Here is a 16661-nt window from a genome sequence, read left to right as displayed (position 1 = left end):
GTTTATTAACCCTTCACGTAATTCACAGGAATTTTTGCAATGTGGAAGGAAAAAATGAACATTTAACTTTTTTTCACAAAAAAATTAACTTTAGACCTTTTTTTTTTTTTTTATTCTCACAAGAGTAAGAGAAAATAGACCCCATAATTTGTTGTGTAATTTCTCCCGAGTACACTGATACAACATATGTAGGGAAAAACTACTGTTTGGGTGCACAGCAGGGCTCGAAAGGGAAGGAGTGCCATTTGACTTTTTGAACGCAAAATTGGCTAGAATCATTAGCGAACCCCATGTCCCATTTGGAGAGCCCTTTATGTGTCTATACAGTGGATATACCCCATAAGTGAAGCCATTTTGGAAACTAAACCCCTCAAGAAATGTATCTAGATGTGTGGTGAGCACCTTAAAGTCCCAGGTGCCTCACAGAAGTTTATAACATTGAGATGTGAAAAAAAAAAAAAGTCCCACAAAAATGTTATTTTAACCCCATTTTTTTTTATTTTCATAAGGGTAACAGGAAACAATGGAACTCAAAATTTGTTGTGCAATTTCTCGTGAGTATGCAGATAACTACTTTTTGGGCACAGGGCAGGGCTCAGGAAGGAAGGAGTGACGTTCCGGAATGCAGACTTTGATGGAATGGTCTGCGGCTGGTGAGCACCTTAATCCCCCCAGGTGCTTCACACAATTTTACAACATTGATCTGTGAAAATGAAAGATATCTATTTTTCCCACAAAAATGTTATATTAGCCCCAATTTTCTTATTTTCACAAGGATAGGATAAAATAGACCCCAAAAGTTGTTGTGCAATTTCTCCTGAGTATACGGATATCCCATATGTGATCGAAAACATATTTTGAGGCACAGTGAAAAACTTCACATTGGAGTTCAGATTTTGCTGGAATGGTCTGAGGGTGTCATGCAGGGCTGTGGAGTCGGTAAGCCAAACCTCCGACTCCTCAATTTCCACGACTCCGACTCCCTCATACATGGCTCATGTTTAAGTGATAAATTTACTGTAGCACAGATTCATCTCAGCTAAAAGTCTACACCCTTAGATCAGGAATAGGACAGACATTTATAGGACATTTCATAACTTTCCCAAATTCTTATGAAAAAATGTTCCCCACAAACAGCATTGAACTACTGTACCCAATTTAATATATATTTTAGGAGTTGGAGTCAGTCCATTTTATACCGACTCCACCAAAATGGACACAAGACTGACTCCACAGCCCTGGTGTCATGTCACATTGACAGAGCTCCTGAGGTGCCCAAACAGCAGAAACACCCCCTATGTGACCTCATTTTACAAACTGCACCCACCAATTAATTAATCTAGAGGTGCAGTCATCATATTGATACCACATGTGCCTCATAGAATTGTATACCATTGGGCAGTGAAGAAAGAATAAATAACATTTTTACCACCAAGTTTTCAAATCTTTTAAGAGCCAGCAGGAAAAAATTGACCTCATTTTATTGTAAAAATTTCTCCTGAGTGCGCCATTACCCTACATGTAATCAGGAAATACTTTTCAGGCACAGTGCAAAGCTCAGAAGGGAAGGAGAGCTATATTATAGTGAAGGTTTTACTGTTATGGTTTGCAGGTGCCATGACCGACTGGGAGAGCCCCTGAGGTGCCAGAACAGCAGAACCCCCCCCCATAAGTGATCCCATTTTACAAACTACACATCTCAACAAATTCATCTAGGGGTGCAGTGATCATATTGACACTATGGGTGTGTCACAGAATTTTATGCCATTGGGCAATGAAGAAAAAAAGAATTACATTTTTACCACAAAAATTTTTTTTTACCCCAGATTTTACATTTTCACAAGGAGAAATGGGCAAAAATGGCACCAAAATTTGTTCAGCAATTTCGGCTGAATGTGGCAACACCACATATGTAGCTGTACAGTAAGGCTTAGCCACCCGGTGAGACTCCGGAGGGACGGAGCGCTATTTGCCTCCTGGAGCAGATTTTCCTAGAATAGTTTGTGGACTCCATATACAGAGCCCCCAAGTGCTAGAAGAGCAGAATCCCCTCCTCAAGTGATGCCATTTTGGAAATTATACCCCTTTGGGAATTTATCTACAGGTGCAATGACGATTTTGACACCATGAGTGTTTACCAGAAACTAGCAGCAGCGGATGTTGCTGAGTGAAAATTGCAAACTGCCATTGTAGTGTCCAGTACACTGTAGTACCTGTACATTGTGCCCAGCTAATGCTTCCGGAGACACGCACCTGTAAAAAAGACTGTCTCTAATCACTACAGAAATGGCAAACATGTGGACACCAAATGTGGTGTAGGCACAATATGGGATATTTAGATTTGGGAACGCAGAATTCGTTGGATGTCTTTTGGGGGGCGAAGAGCCATAGCACTTTTCCAGAGCCTTTGTACTACCAGTAACATGGAAGCCCCTATATTTCCATTGAAAGATGACAGACTTGAGGCTCTTGTTATGTAAAATGTTTCAAATCAATCTACAACATTTTGGATCACATTTATCCTGCACTCTATGCTGAGCACTTACATTGGGGGTTTCCATCAAAATCTCCAAATGACGTGATTCAAATAAAACCCCCATCCACTATACTGAGGCAGCAAAGTTACTATGGATTCTGTCTGGTCTCCGTTCAACGTTGTCCTTTTCAGAGGTGCACAAAACTGTGGCCGACAGCACTTTTATGCACGCCTAAAAAGATGAACACCGCCTGATAACAGGTCAGACGGTGTCCAGTGTCCCCATCTACCTCATTATACGGAATCTTCCGCCGGGGTTCAGCCTGAATCACATATTTCAGAGATTTACACTGAAACCCCAGTCTAAGCGCTCAGCTTAGAGCGCAGGATAAATGGGAGCCGAGCCTTACTGCAATCTTTGGGAGGCAGAATGAACAAATCAACAGCATGTGAAGAATTGGTTTTAATAATTTTTTACACTGATCTTCGTGCGGAATAAGCGATTAGACAACTTTATTCTTCAGGTCAGTGTGATTACAGCGATACCAGATTTATATTGTTTTATGTTTGGCTGCTGTCACACACTAAAAAAAACCATTTTTTGTTGCAAAAACACCAAGGTTACTTACCGGTAGCCGGTTTTTCCTGAGCCCATGACAGCACACCTTGAGAGAGAGAGGATCCGCCCCACCAAGGACAGGAAACCGTCTGAAATAAAAGGGCGGTACCTCTCCCTCGCTTCAGTTGTTTACAGAGCATTGAGAGGACCTCCCTAAACAGGTTAGGCACATAACCAACACCACAATATACAAATACACACCACCCCACACAGTGCACACCAGGGTGTGAGAAACATAGAAAAAATAAGGGGGGGAAACTACGGGTGCTGTCATGGGCTCAGGAAAAACCGGCTACCGGTAAGTAACCTTGGTGTTTTCCCCTCCCCCATGACAGCACACCTTGAGAGAATTTTGGAGAATTTATGAGCACCCTAGGGAGGGACCACCGCCTGAAGTACCCTTCTCCCAAAGGTGAGATCAGAAGAGGATAGATCCAACCGATAGTGCTTAAAGAAGGTGGATGGTGTAGACCAAGTAGCAGCCCTACATATCTGCTCGATCGAGACGTCTGCTCTCTCTGCCCAGGAGGTTGCAACGGCTCTGGTGGAATGAGCCCTCACATTGTCCGGGGCTGGAACCCCTGTGGACGTATAGGCTAAGCAAATGGCCTCCCTGAGCCACCTAGAGATGGTACCCTTGGACACCCCATGACCTTTCCTACACCCTTGAAAGGCCAGGAACAGAGAACAGTCTTTCCTCCACAGACTAGTCATGTGAATGTACTGTAGCAGGGACCTCCTAACATCTAGGCTATGGAACCTGACTTCCCCTGGGTTCTTGGGATTGCTGCAGAACGAGGGTAGCACAATCTCCTGACTACGGTGAAATCTAGATACCACCTTGGGAAGGTATGCTGGATCTGGCCGCAAGGTGACCCTATCCTCAAAGATTTGTGTGTAAGGAGGATTAACCGAGAGGGCCTGCAGATCCCCCACCCTACGGGCTGATGTTAAGGCCACTAGAAGGATGGTCTTAAGGGTGAGAATTTTTGGAGAAACCTTGTGTAGGGGTTCGAATGGTTCACTAGTAAGAGCGTTCAAGACTAAATTCAGGTCCCAAGGAGGAACACCCATGGACCTAACCGGTCCAGCTCTGGCACAGGACTTGATAAACCTCGAGATCCACCTATTCCCAGCCAGATTACAATTGTAGAGTGCTCCCAAAGCTGAAACTTGAACCTTAAGGGTCCCTGTAGCTAGACCCAGGTCCCGCCCCTTTTGCAGAAATTCCAGGATCCCTCTGATCGGAGGTTTGCTCGATAGCGGAATATCTATAACCTCTAGGAATTTACCCCAAACCCTGCTATAAATCTTAGTTGTAATCGGTTTTCTGCTCCCCAATAAAGTAGAAACTAAGCCTGGTGAAAACCCCTTGCTACTCAATAGCGACCTCTCAAATTCCATGCCGAAAGATGGAATCCCCTGGCCTGGGCATGGAATACTGGTCCCTGCATGAGAAGGTCCGGCCTCTCTGGTAGAATCCAGGGATCTGACACCGACATTAGCCGAAGCAGAGAGAACCAAGGCCTCTTGGGCCAAAAAGGGGCTATCAAAATCACCCTGGCGCCTTCCTCCCGGATCTTCCTCACCACTACTGGAATCATCACTAATGGCGGAAAGGCATAGGCCTTCCTGAACCCCCAAGGAATCTGGAGGGCATCTATGGCATGGGGATTTTCTGCCGGATTTAGGGAGCAAAATCTCTGCACCTTTCTGTTTGCCCTTGTGGCGAACAGGTCTATGTCTGGCTGCCCCCATAATTGGACAATCTGATGGAAGACCTCCGGGTTCAACCCCCACTCCCCCTGTCTTAGGGTATGGCGGCTTAGAAAATCTGCCTTCACGTTTTCTATCCCCTTTATGTGAAGGGCGCTGAGGGATAGGAGGTTTCGCTCTGCTAGACCAAGGATCCTGTCTGCCACCACCATCAGAGGGCGTGACCTTGTCCCTCCTTGGTGATTCACATAGGCTACTGCGGTCCGGTTGTCGGACCTGACCTGGACATGGTGATTTTGGATGTGAGGGAGGAAGCCCCTGAGGGATCTTTCTACTGCCCAAAGCTCCTTTAAGTTTGAGGATGATCCCCTCTCGTGGTAAGCCCAGTGACCCTGTATTGAGAGTTCTGCCAGATGACCCCCCCATCCGGAACTGCTTGCGTCGGTCGTAACTACCCGATCTATTGATCTGGACCATTGAACGCCTGTGGTCAGATTTCCCCTGACTGTCCACCACGAAAGAGAATCTACTACTTCTGGGGAGAGAGAGAGCCTGCCTTCTAAACGCCCGTTGCAGGACCTCTGTGCTGACAGGACCTCCCACTGAAGCCGCCTCATATGCCCCTGGGCCCACATTACTGCTGGGAGACAGGCCGTCATAGAACCCAGGAGGGACATTGCCTCTCTCAGAGACATCTCTGGAGCTTGAATGGCCTTCGAGACTAATGCAATTAACCTGCAGATTTTGTCCTCTGGGAGGAAGCAGGTTTGACGACGAGAGTCTAGGATTAGACCCAGAAAGGTCTGAGTCCTGGAGGGGGTTAGTCTTGATTTTTGGAAATTTACTAACCACCCCAGCTGATGCAACACTTCCGTGACCACTAGGAGCTGGCTGGAGCAGTGGGCTTCTGTTTTCCCTATTATCAAGAAGTCGTCTAAATATGGCACGATCACTACATTCTTGATCCGTAGGAAGGCTGTCACTTCTGCTATTAGTTTCGTAAATATTCTCGGGGCAATGGAGAGGCCAAAGGGTAGGGCAGCAAACTGAAAATGCCTCAGCTTCCCCTGAATAAACAGGGCTACTCTCAGATACTTCTGATACTCCGGATGGATTGGGACGTGATAATATGCGTCCTTCAAGTCTATTACAGCCATAAAGCAGTTGCGATGTAAGAGCTTCACTGCCGAGCCTACTGACTCCATTTTGAAAGTCTGGTTTTCTACTACTTGGTTCAGACTCCTGAGGTTGATGATGGTCCTTAAGGACCCGTTTGGTTTTTTTATCATGAATAGTGGGGAATAGAACCCCCTCCCTCTCTGTGTTGCTGGTACTTCGAGAAGGACCTGCTTTCCTACTAACTAACACTTCTGTTTCCAGGGCTAATTGTTCTTCCTGGACCTTTCGTAGGGGGGTAACCACAAAGGTCCGCCAGGGGGTCTGGCTGAACTGGATCTTCAGGCCCCCACTGATAATTTTCAGAATCCATGGGTTTGTTGTTATCGCGTCCCAAGCTGGAAAAAAGTGGGAAAGCCTTCCACCCACTTCCAGCCTGGCGTCATTGGGAGGATCTCTTCGAACTCGAGGATGGTCCTCCAAACATGTAGCCCGATTCTTTTTTGGACTTGGCTTCCCATTTCTTTTTGTCTCCCGGAGGACGACCCCGGTTAAATTTTCTCCTCCGAAAACTAAATCTTCTTGGTTCCCCCGAAAATCCCGGGAACCCTTTGGTTTTATCGCCTGCTTTTTCTAACAGGTCCTCTAACTTTTGGCCAAACAGGAGTCTACCGTCACACGGGAGGGAGCACAGTTTCTGTTTCGAAGGTAGGTCGCCTGGGCAACCCTTGAGCCACAAGGCCCGCCTGGCTGCGTTGGATAGTCCCGCTGCCCTAGCTGACAGTCTGACCGAGTCAGCTGAAGAGTCGGCCAGGAAGGCCGATGCTGTTTGAATTAAAGGTAGCTCTGCAAGTATTGCCTGTCTGGAGACCTTTTTATCTTTAAGCTGGTCTTCCAGCTGTTGAAGCCACACCATCAAGGACCTCGCCACACAGGTGCTAGCCACCGCTGGTTTTAGGCCACCTGCTGCCGCCTCCCACGTGTGGCGCAGGAAGGGGTCAGCTCTTTTATCCAGGGCATCTTTTAGGACGCCAGAGTCCTCCAAGGGCAGGGAAGATCTCTTTGATGACCTTGCCACAGTCCCGTCCACCTTGGGGATCTTATCCCAAGGTTCCGCATCCTTCTCTTCGAAGGGGTACCTTCTTTTGGAGAAGGAGGGTAAAGCCCCTGATCTCTCAGGTCTCCTCCACTCCCGGTCAATGAGGCCCTGAATCTTACTGTTCACCGGAAATGAGCGTCTCTTCCGCTCTCCCAAGCCCGCAAACATGATGTCCTCCCGGGATTTAGATGCTCTCTCTTCCTCCAGACCCATGGTTGATCTTACTGCCCTAACCAGTCTGTCTGTATTCTCAATGGGGAAGCAGGGTCTACCGCCCCCCGATGAGGAAGAGGACGATGAATCCCACTGCTCCTCGGACTGGGAGGAATCAGAGACGGAGGAAACCTCTCTACGGGGCCTTTTCTTCCCTCTAAGGAACCCCTTCAGGGACCCCTGAACTTCTGCATGTACTATGGACTTTAAATTTGCAGCAAAATCCTGGGAATTCTCAGCTATGGTTTTGGTCACACAGCCCTGGCAAAGTGGTTTCTGCCACTCTACTGAGAGAGAAGCTTGGCAAAGGGCACACATCCTATGCTTTTGCTTGGCACTACTCTTCTTAGGCTCCGGATTCGGAGGCTGTCGCGGAACTGATGATTCCATTCTGGATGGTCCCGAGGCGCTCGAAGCCTTACTCCTGCGGCTGCCACTACGATTACTCGAGCGGCTGTCTGTATACGATGCATCCCTCTGCTTCTGTTGCTGAGGTGGGGGGGGTAAGCTGCTGCTCCTGGCTATCTGGATCAGCCATGTCTCAGAAGCGCACCACGCTTCCAGGAAAGCTCCCCCCCCTTAAATATAGGGCCATCCAGCCTCCTCCAGTCTGTGGGTCCTCCCCCTTCGCCAGGCCGGAGCTCCGTTGAAAAAAACCGGCCTGGGACGCTCCGATGGGCGCCGCCATCTTGGATCGGCACCGCCTCCTGACGTCACCCAGCGCGCCGCTCCCAGCGTGCCCTGCGCCGTGACGTCAGGCGCGTCACACCCGGAAGCGTTCCACACTGCAGGGGGAGGACGGCGCCGCGGTCTCCGGGAGGACAAAGCCTGCCTCACCGCGTGCGCCCCGCTCGGCGCAGAGACCCCAGGGGAAGCTGCGGACGGCGCTTCTGGGATACTGAACCCGGTGCACAGGCCAGTGCCCGCTCTTCCACACCGGGACAGCCCCAGGTAAGTCTTCTTTCTTCCAGACAGGTTCCCCATCAAGGACAGGAAACCAACTGAAGCGAGGGAGAGGTACCGCCCTTTTATTTCAGACGGTTTCCTGTCCTTGGTGGGGCGGATCCTCTCTCTCTCAAGGTGTGCTGTCATGGGGGAGGGGAAAACAATTTTTTGTATCTCCATACTTGAGAGCTATAATATTTCCATATTTCTGCCGACATACTCACGTGAGGACTTGTTTTTTTTGGCAAAACGATTTTACATTTTTATTGGTACTATTTTCGGGCACATGACATTTTTTGATCGCTTACTATTCCGATTTTTGGGAGGCAGAATGAACAAAAACCAGCAATTCGGGAATTGTTTTTTTATGCTGTTCCGCATGTGGTAAAATTGATAAGGCAGCTTTATTATTCGGGTAAGTACAATTACAGCGATACCACATTTACATAGTTTTTTATGTTTTGGCACTTTTACACAATAAAAAACTTTTAGAAAAAAGAATTATTTTTGCATCGCTTTATTCTGAGAGCTATAACTTTTCTATTTTTCCACTGATAAGCCGCCATACAGCTCCGTTTCCTGCGGAACAAGGGACAAGGTGACGTTTTCAGTGATACTATTTTTATTTACATTTGTCTTTTTTTATTACATTTTATTCCACTTTTTGTTCAGCGGAATGATGATAAAGCATTGTTTTTTTGTCATGTTTTTTAGGTTTTTTTGTGTGTTCTCTGAAGGGCGTTAAATAGTGTGACATTTTCATAGGGTGGGACGATCCGGAAGCGATGACACCAATTGTGTGTAATTTTTTTTTTTCATAAAAATATTTATTTATGAGTAAAATATATATTTTTACAGGTTTTTTTTTATATATACTTTTGATCGCAGTTATAAAGCATAGCAATGCCCGAGCATTGTTATGCTTTGTAACTGTCAATGCTGCACTGACACAAGTTAGTGACCCGGATGTCATCATGCCGACATTTGGCTACCATGTCAACGATCGGGCCCTAGCAAGGACATTGCAGGGACGCCGGAGGGGCCAACTCCCTATGCCTGCCTTCTAACTGCAGCGATCGATTGCAGCATTTAGCGAGTTACTCCGCCGGGAGCGGTGCGGTCACAGCTCCTGGCAGTGAGTGCCGGGTATCAGCTGTCATATCAGCTGAACACCAGGCGGTGATCGCGCGCGCACAGGTTCTGTAAGCGCAAAATCACCTGAACGTATCCATACGTCCAAGATCGGTAAGTACTTATCGACCTGGACATATGGATATGTCCAAGGTCGTGAAGGGGTTAAACCAGGGCTGTGGAGTCGGTAAGCCAAACCTCAGACTCCACAGCGCTGCCTCACTACTGAGCATGTACATAAAGTGCAGCACAGATTCATCTCAACTAAAAGCCGACATCCTTAGATCAGGAATAGAACAGACATTTATTGGACATTTCATAACTTTCCCAAATTTTTACAAAAAGCTTCTGATAAGTTCCCTTTAATCATAACCAACAGGGGACACTGTGGAGTCACAGCCTTAACACCTTAATGACCACAAATAAATTTTTTACTGACTTAAGATATATGAGAATTGCATCCACCGACGAGTAAAAATGCCGCACCTATAAGTTGTACACTATAGCAGACACCCTGCTGCATCAGCCACGATCAGTGCTGGCACCGACCATGGCCGTTTAACCCCTTAGATGCTGTCAATAGTGGCTATGGCATCCAGATGGTTAGCGTGTGGGGGCTCCCTCTTTAACCCCATTGGCACCTTGAGATCATGATTGTGTGGTCCTGATGGTTGCCATGGAAATTCATAGGCAAATAACAGCCTTAGAGTCTACCGGCTATAGTAACCTGTTCAGAAGTTAGCAACATTTCTGTGGTAAAAATAGATTTTTCACTACTGCCATACAACTTTCCATTAACTCCTAAGAAGCTATCTGACAACAGTTTTGAATATGTTGAGGGGTGCTGTTTTCAAAACTAAATACGTCCCTAAAAAATACGTTTTGTAAATTTCCTAGAAAAAAATGTTACTTTTTAAACCTTTTATCATCATAAAGTAAAAAAACAACATTTTACAAATGGTGCTGACGTAAAGCAGACATGAGAGAAGTGTTATATTTATTACAGTTTGGTGTGATTTGACTACCTGGATTAAAATGGATAATGATGCAAAGCTTGAAAATTGCTATTTTTTTTTTTTTTTTTTAAATTTGTCAAATTTCTGATATTTTTTTATTAATAAATGCAATTCATATGGACCTAAATTTATCATTAACATAAAAGTATAATATGTCACAAAATAATCTCAAACTCCCTGGGAAATGTTGAAATATTCCAGAGTTATTGCCACAAAGTGAAAAAATTTGGCCTGGTCACTAAGGGGTTAAGGTGCATTGTCACATCTGTGTGAATGTGGATGTGCTGCCTGATTTTTTCTCTATCGGCGGCGTAATATACTACTCTCACCCTCAACATCGGATCAGAATAGGACATGAACTGAGTTTTATGGACCTCATGATCGGATCCGTGATTTTCATGGATGTGTGAATGGATCTGTGAGACTCTATGGGTCCGAGTACTGTTCAGTAAAACACAACAACAAAAAAAACACCTATTTGGACAGCACTCGGACATTTCACACGGATGTACGAATGCACCCTTAGTGACATTGCACTATAATTGGTTTTCTAAATGATTTAATGAGTTTATTCTGAAAGAAGCAGATGGTAGTAATTTAGAGTATTTTCTGCAACATTATTAGAATACTAGATGGTGGCCCGATTCTAACGCATCGGGTATTCTAGAATATGTATGCGGCCGACCGGGCCCAATCAGCAAAATGGTGTTTAAATTTCGCGGCAATATCGGTGATAGGTCGCGGGTGGAGGCCGAGACTAATCAGCAAACTGTGTTTGTGAGGACCGGAGAGCTTGTTTAAATTTGGCGATAAAATCGCTGATTAGTCGCAACAGCGACCACTCAGCAAAACGGTGTTTAAATTTGGCGCCAATATCGCTGATTGTTCGCGGCCGGCAGTCGCGACTAATCAGCAAAGCAGGGTTTAAATTTGGCATGAATAATGCTGATTGGGTGCGGCTGGCGACCGCGACCAATCAGCAGAGCGTTGTTTAAATTTGGCGCCAATCAGCAGAACGGTGTTTAAATTTGGCGCCAATCTCGTTGATTGGTCGCGGCCAATCAGCAGAGCGGTGTTCAAATTTGGCGCCAATACCGCTGATTGGTCGCCGCCGCCGGCCGACCGCGACCAATCAGCAGAGCGGTGTTTAAATTTGGCACCAATACCGCTGATTGTTCGCGGCCGGCGGCTGCGACCAATCAGCGTCGTATTAGCGAGGACTGGGGAGCGACGCTGCCTGTGCGGGTACTTGCACTGCGAGCAGCTGGGAGATGAGCGGTCCTCGGGAGATCAGCGGTCCTAGCCGCTGATCTCCCGACGTTAGCCGCATGGAGGTCAGCGGCGCCGCCGGTCGGGTAGTCTTGCTGCTAGCGCTGCTCATCTCCCGGCTGCATCGCCGCTTACCTCCGTCCGGCAGATGAGTCGCTAACGGCCGCCATCTTTTTTTCTGAAATCCCGCGTCGCTGATTGGCTGCGGCCGGACCAATGAGAGACGCGGGATTTCCTGGACAGACAGAGGCTGGACCAATGAGCGACGCGGGATTTCCTGGACAGACAGACAGACGGGATAAGACAATTATATATATAGATGCAGCTGTCTGACAACTGTACTTAATAAAAATTTACAATACTTACATAAGCAAAACTTCTGTAATAACTACTTGTTCCTCTCTTACTTCTATATCGTTTTCCTGCTCTATGCATGGTTCGTTTTAGCAAGCACTATCTAAAGCAAGGGAAAAAAAATAATAACCACCTCTGTTTACAGGTGCTTCTCTGTTGACTATTTTTTCCACAACAAAATTTAAGGTTTAGGGTTTTGTACAGTGGCTTGTAAAAGTATTCACTCCCCCATGGCATTTTTTATGGCTTGCTACCTCACAACCTGGAATTTCACTGTTTTTTTAGGGTTTGCATCAGTTCATGTAAAGAACATGCTAATAACTGTGAATACTTGTTTTTTTTTTTGTTTGTTTGTTTTTTATTGCGAAGCAAACAAATAGGACAAAATACCAGAAAACTTCAGTGTGCATAACTTTCCCCCACCCTAAAGTGAGTACTTTGTAGAGCCTCCTTTTGCAGAATTTCAGATGCAAGTCGATTTGGATAAGTCTCTATGAGCTTTCCACATCTTGTCAATGGGATTTTTCCCCATTCCTCAAGGCAAAACTGCTCCAGCTCCTTGAAGTTAGATAGTTTCTAGTTATGAGAGAACGTGCTTGTTTAACCCTTTAATCGACCGTGCTTGGGTGCTTACCGAGTAGCCTTGGAGTGCTCGTATATTATGTTTGAGTCCCTGCGTCTGCATGAATTACAGCTGTAAGACAGCCTCAACACATTGTGAGGATTCCCTAACAAACAAGCAATCTCTGCATGTGTTGAGGCTGTCTAATATATGTAAAATATTGCAGAAGCAGGGACTCGAACATAATATGCGAGCACGCCGAAGCTACTCGTAAGCACTCGAGCATGCTCGGTTAAACGAGCATGAGGAGAGGAGGGCTGGGAGCTCCAGGTAGCGTCCTGTGAACAGCTGAGGTTGGAAGATGTGTCACTGGCGGGTACCGATCCAGCTGGTGAGCACAGCCACAGTGAGGTTGCTCGCTCATCACTAGAAACTCATGACTAATGGTTTCCTCTGATGAACAGCAATATTCAAATATGACCACAGATTGTCCATTGGATTAAGGTCTGGACTTTGACTAGTCCACTCCCAAAACATTTACACGTTTCTTCTTAAACCACTCGAGTGTTACTTTAGCAGTATGCTTTGGCTCATTTTCTTGTTGGAAAGCAAAACGCTATCCCAGTCTCAAATCACTGATAGACTGAAACAGGTTTTGCTCAAAAATGTATCACTGTATTTCTCACCATCCATCTTCCCCTCGACTGGGAGTATTTTCCCTGTCCCTGGTGCCGAAAAATGTCCCCACAGCATGACGATGCCACCACCATGTTTCACTGTGGGGATGGTGTTCTTGGGGTGATGAGCTCTGTTGGTTTGGTGCCAGACACAATGTTTACCTTGGTGGCCAAAGAGTGCAATTTTTGTCTCATCTGACCAAAACACCTTGCTCCATACATTTGGGCAGTCTCCCACGTCTTTTGGCAAACTCAAAACGAGCCTTACAATTTTTGTGCGTAAGTAAAGGCTTTTTTTTCTACCTACTCTATAGAGTGTACAGCTTATTGTGGCTGTATGGACAGATACTCCAGTGTCTCCTTGGAAACTCTGCAGCTTCTTCAGGGTTACCTTTGTTCACTGTGTTGCCTCTGTGTTTTAAGAGTTTTGGTGAGTGGCCTTCTTTTGGCAGGTTTGTTGAGGTACTGTGTTATTTACAATCCATTTGATAATGGAGTTGATCCTGCTCCGAGGATCATCAGAGATTGGGATTTTTTTTTTTTTTTTTTTTTTTTTTTTTTTTTTTAAAACCCAATCCTGACTTATATTTCTCAGCAACTCTGTCCCTGACTTGTTTGGAGATCGCCTTGGTCTTCATGGTGTTGCTTCGTTAGTGGTGCTTCTTGCTTAATGGTGCTGCAGACTCTGTGGCCTTTCAGAAAAGGTATGTATATAATGACAGACCATGCGACACTTAGATTGCACGCAGGCAGACTTCCTTTCACTAGGCTGTGACTTATGAAGGTAATTGCTTGCACCAGAAATTTTAGGGGCTTTATAACAAAAGGGGTGAATACATGTGCACATGCCAATTTTTAGGTTATTTGATCCCATAAATTTAATTTACATCTATATTTTTCTTACTTCACCAACTTAGACTATTTAATGCTGATACATCACACACAAATCAGATTACAAAAATATTTAAACAGGTTGTAAAGTAAGAAAATAGGTAAAAAGCCAAAGAGGTGAATACTTTCGCAAGCCACTGTATGTCATAAATGTCTAAACAGTGAGTAACAACCCAAAAAGACTGTAGGAGACACAATCAGCCTAGTCAGTATGCCTGTCTGTATCATTATTTGCCACCCACGATAATACAGTGACTGCACTAAGTGGGCAACACTAAGCCCGGACTAGTAGCATCATTCCTAGTTCAGCAGTGACCACAATAGACTCTTACAGATCAGGCATTTATGGCATATCAAATTCATATAACATTTTTTTAAAAATACAGTAAACATGACCATCATATATCATATCGGAGGAGGAACACACTTTTTTCAGCAGGAAAACAATGCGCAAAAACAGAAATCCTACCAATTTCAAATAATTTTAATCTCCCTGTCAAGGCAAAATAAAAAAATAAATAAATGACCTCCTCATTCCATCTCCATAAAATCATTCTGCTGGTTCCAGTATAAGCTCTTCTCGTCATCTGTAGTTTTTACTTTTTCAGCTGTTGTCTGCCCAGCTTTTGATCCAGACCTAAAGGGGTCCGGTCACAATTTATCGATGAGGTATCCTTAGGTCACCAATATCAGATCAGTTCAATCCAGCCCCAGCGCTCCCAATGACCAACCAATATTAGATGGTAGCCCTGGCGGCAGCCGAATGTAAACACATGGAGCAATGCACATTGAATAGCAGCTCAATGGCTCTTGAACACAAGGTCTACAACACCCAGCTTCGTTCAATGTGTTTACATCTGGCAGCTGTCAGAGCTTACAACAGCTGGTCAATGTGGGTGCTGGGTCTTGGATCGACAAACTGATATTGATTACCTATCTCAGGAATAGGTCATCAATATCTAATGGTTGCATTACCTCTTTAGCCCCTTCACCCCGGGCAGTTTCTTGTTTTTGGATTTTTTTTCTCCCCTTCTTCCATTAGTCATAACTTTATTATTTTTCACTCAATATAGCTGTATGACGCCTTGGTTTATGTGGAACAAGTTGTACTTTCGAATGACAGCATTAATTTTATCATGTGATGCACTGGAAAGCAGCAAAAAAATTCGAAGTGCGTTGAAATTGCAAAGAAATGCAATCTCACAATTGTTTTTTGGGTTCTTCATTTACCATGTTCACCATATGGTAAAAGTGACCTGGCAATATGATTCCCCAGGTCAGTACAAGTACGCAGATATCAAACATGCATAGTTTTATTTTCTGTTTTTTTTTTAAAGTGGTGAATAATTTTTGGGATACTCGCAAACAAAACAATGTTTCTTGCGTCGCTATTTTTCAAGACCCATAATGTTTTTATTTTTTAGGAAATGGGGCTGACGTTTTTACTGATACCATTTTGGGGTACATACAATATTTTGATCGCCTCTTATTGCAATGTTGCGGATGCTAAAAAAATTAATTCTGGCGTTTCTATTTTTTTACATTACGCCGTTTACTGATCGGATTAATTTATTTCATATTTTGATAGATCTGACTTTTAAGGATACAGCAAAACCAAATATGTGTATTTTTTTGTTTGTCTTAGTTTTAATGGGGCAAAATGGGGGTGATTTGAACTTGTGGCTTTTTATTTTCCTTCATATTTTTAAAAACATTTGTTTTTGTTTTTTTTTTTACTAGTCCCCTTAGGAGACTTGAAGCTGCGATCATCTGACTGCTTGTGCTAAACATACAAGTGCTACAGCCCTGCAATGTATAGCTAAAAATCATGATCGCCTATGAAAGCCAGACATCGTAATGACAGGCACGAGGGTCACCAGCAGACCCCGGCTGTCATGTCAACCCATCTGCACTGCACGATCGCGCCGATGAGAGTGTGGAATGATGCCCCCCTCTGCGGCTGCCAGCGCATGTTAAAGGCTGCTGTCAGGGAGTGAAAGAGGGATTTAAAAGTTCAATAGCAACGGGCAGAGCCTCGCAGCGCCCACGGCTGTTAGAGGCACATGATGGCTAATTAAATCAGCCAGCGTGTGCAGGGAGACATGAAGGCTTGACGTGCAAGCGCACAACAAAGTCAAGGAGCCGATATAGGACGTACCAGTACTTCATAGGTCAGTAAGGGGTTGAAGATGACCTGCCATTATTTTATGTTTTATTTCTGTTGCTCCAGATTCTTCTGCACTTATTTTAAATCTGTCATTTGGTTCCCAAGACATGGGCCTTTTTATTTAGTGTTTTTTTATGGTCTTTCCAAAGGGTTAGTTTTTTTATGGTCTTTCCAAAGGGTTAGGGCTGACAGAATTCTCTGGGTGTCTTTGGCTGGCTCTGTACTGTTACCCTGTGAGCATCACTGCTCTTGGTTAAGATCATAAAATTAGCTCCATATAAAAAGCCCCAAATCTCTAGAACTGTATAGGGGGGTGGGGGGGGGGTCTAAAAAAAAAAAAATACTGAGGGAAACAGCAGGTATAAAACAAGAGCAAACTGGCCACTTTTGATCCAATGACATGTCCTCCA

The 16661-nt window shown here is 45.0% G+C and overlaps 1 protein-coding gene across 10 annotated transcripts in view; it reads right to left on the bottom strand.

The window, feature by feature from the left end:
- Positions 1–16661, bottom strand: part of LOC141265452 (uncharacterized) — a 99850-nt gene that overhangs the window by 80989 nt on the left and 2200 nt on the right. For 3 of the 10 annotated variants that reach the window (XM_073678584.1, XM_073678586.1, XM_073678585.1), the window contains exon 3: positions 11967–12057. The exons of 6 other annotated variants lie outside the window; for them this stretch is intronic. In XM_073678584.1, coding sequence (XP_073534685.1) covers positions 11967–12035 — 69 coding nt within the window. In that variant the 5' untranslated portion in view covers positions 12036–12057. Of the gene's footprint in view, positions 1–11966; positions 12058–16661 lie in introns of those variants that run through there. One more of the 10 variants, XM_073678589.1, reaches the window with a different exon arrangement.

The sequence above is a fragment of the Phyllobates terribilis genome, unplaced genomic scaffold, assembly GCF_046119375.1.
Source record: "Phyllobates terribilis strain yellow unplaced genomic scaffold, ASM4611937v1 Scaffold_4__5_contigs__length_816908805, whole genome shotgun sequence".
Lineage (NCBI taxonomy): Eukaryota > Metazoa > Chordata > Amphibia > Anura > Dendrobatidae > Phyllobates > Phyllobates terribilis.
The sequence above is the reverse complement of the archived record's forward strand: the minus strand, read 5'-3'. Positions and strand labels throughout refer to the sequence as shown.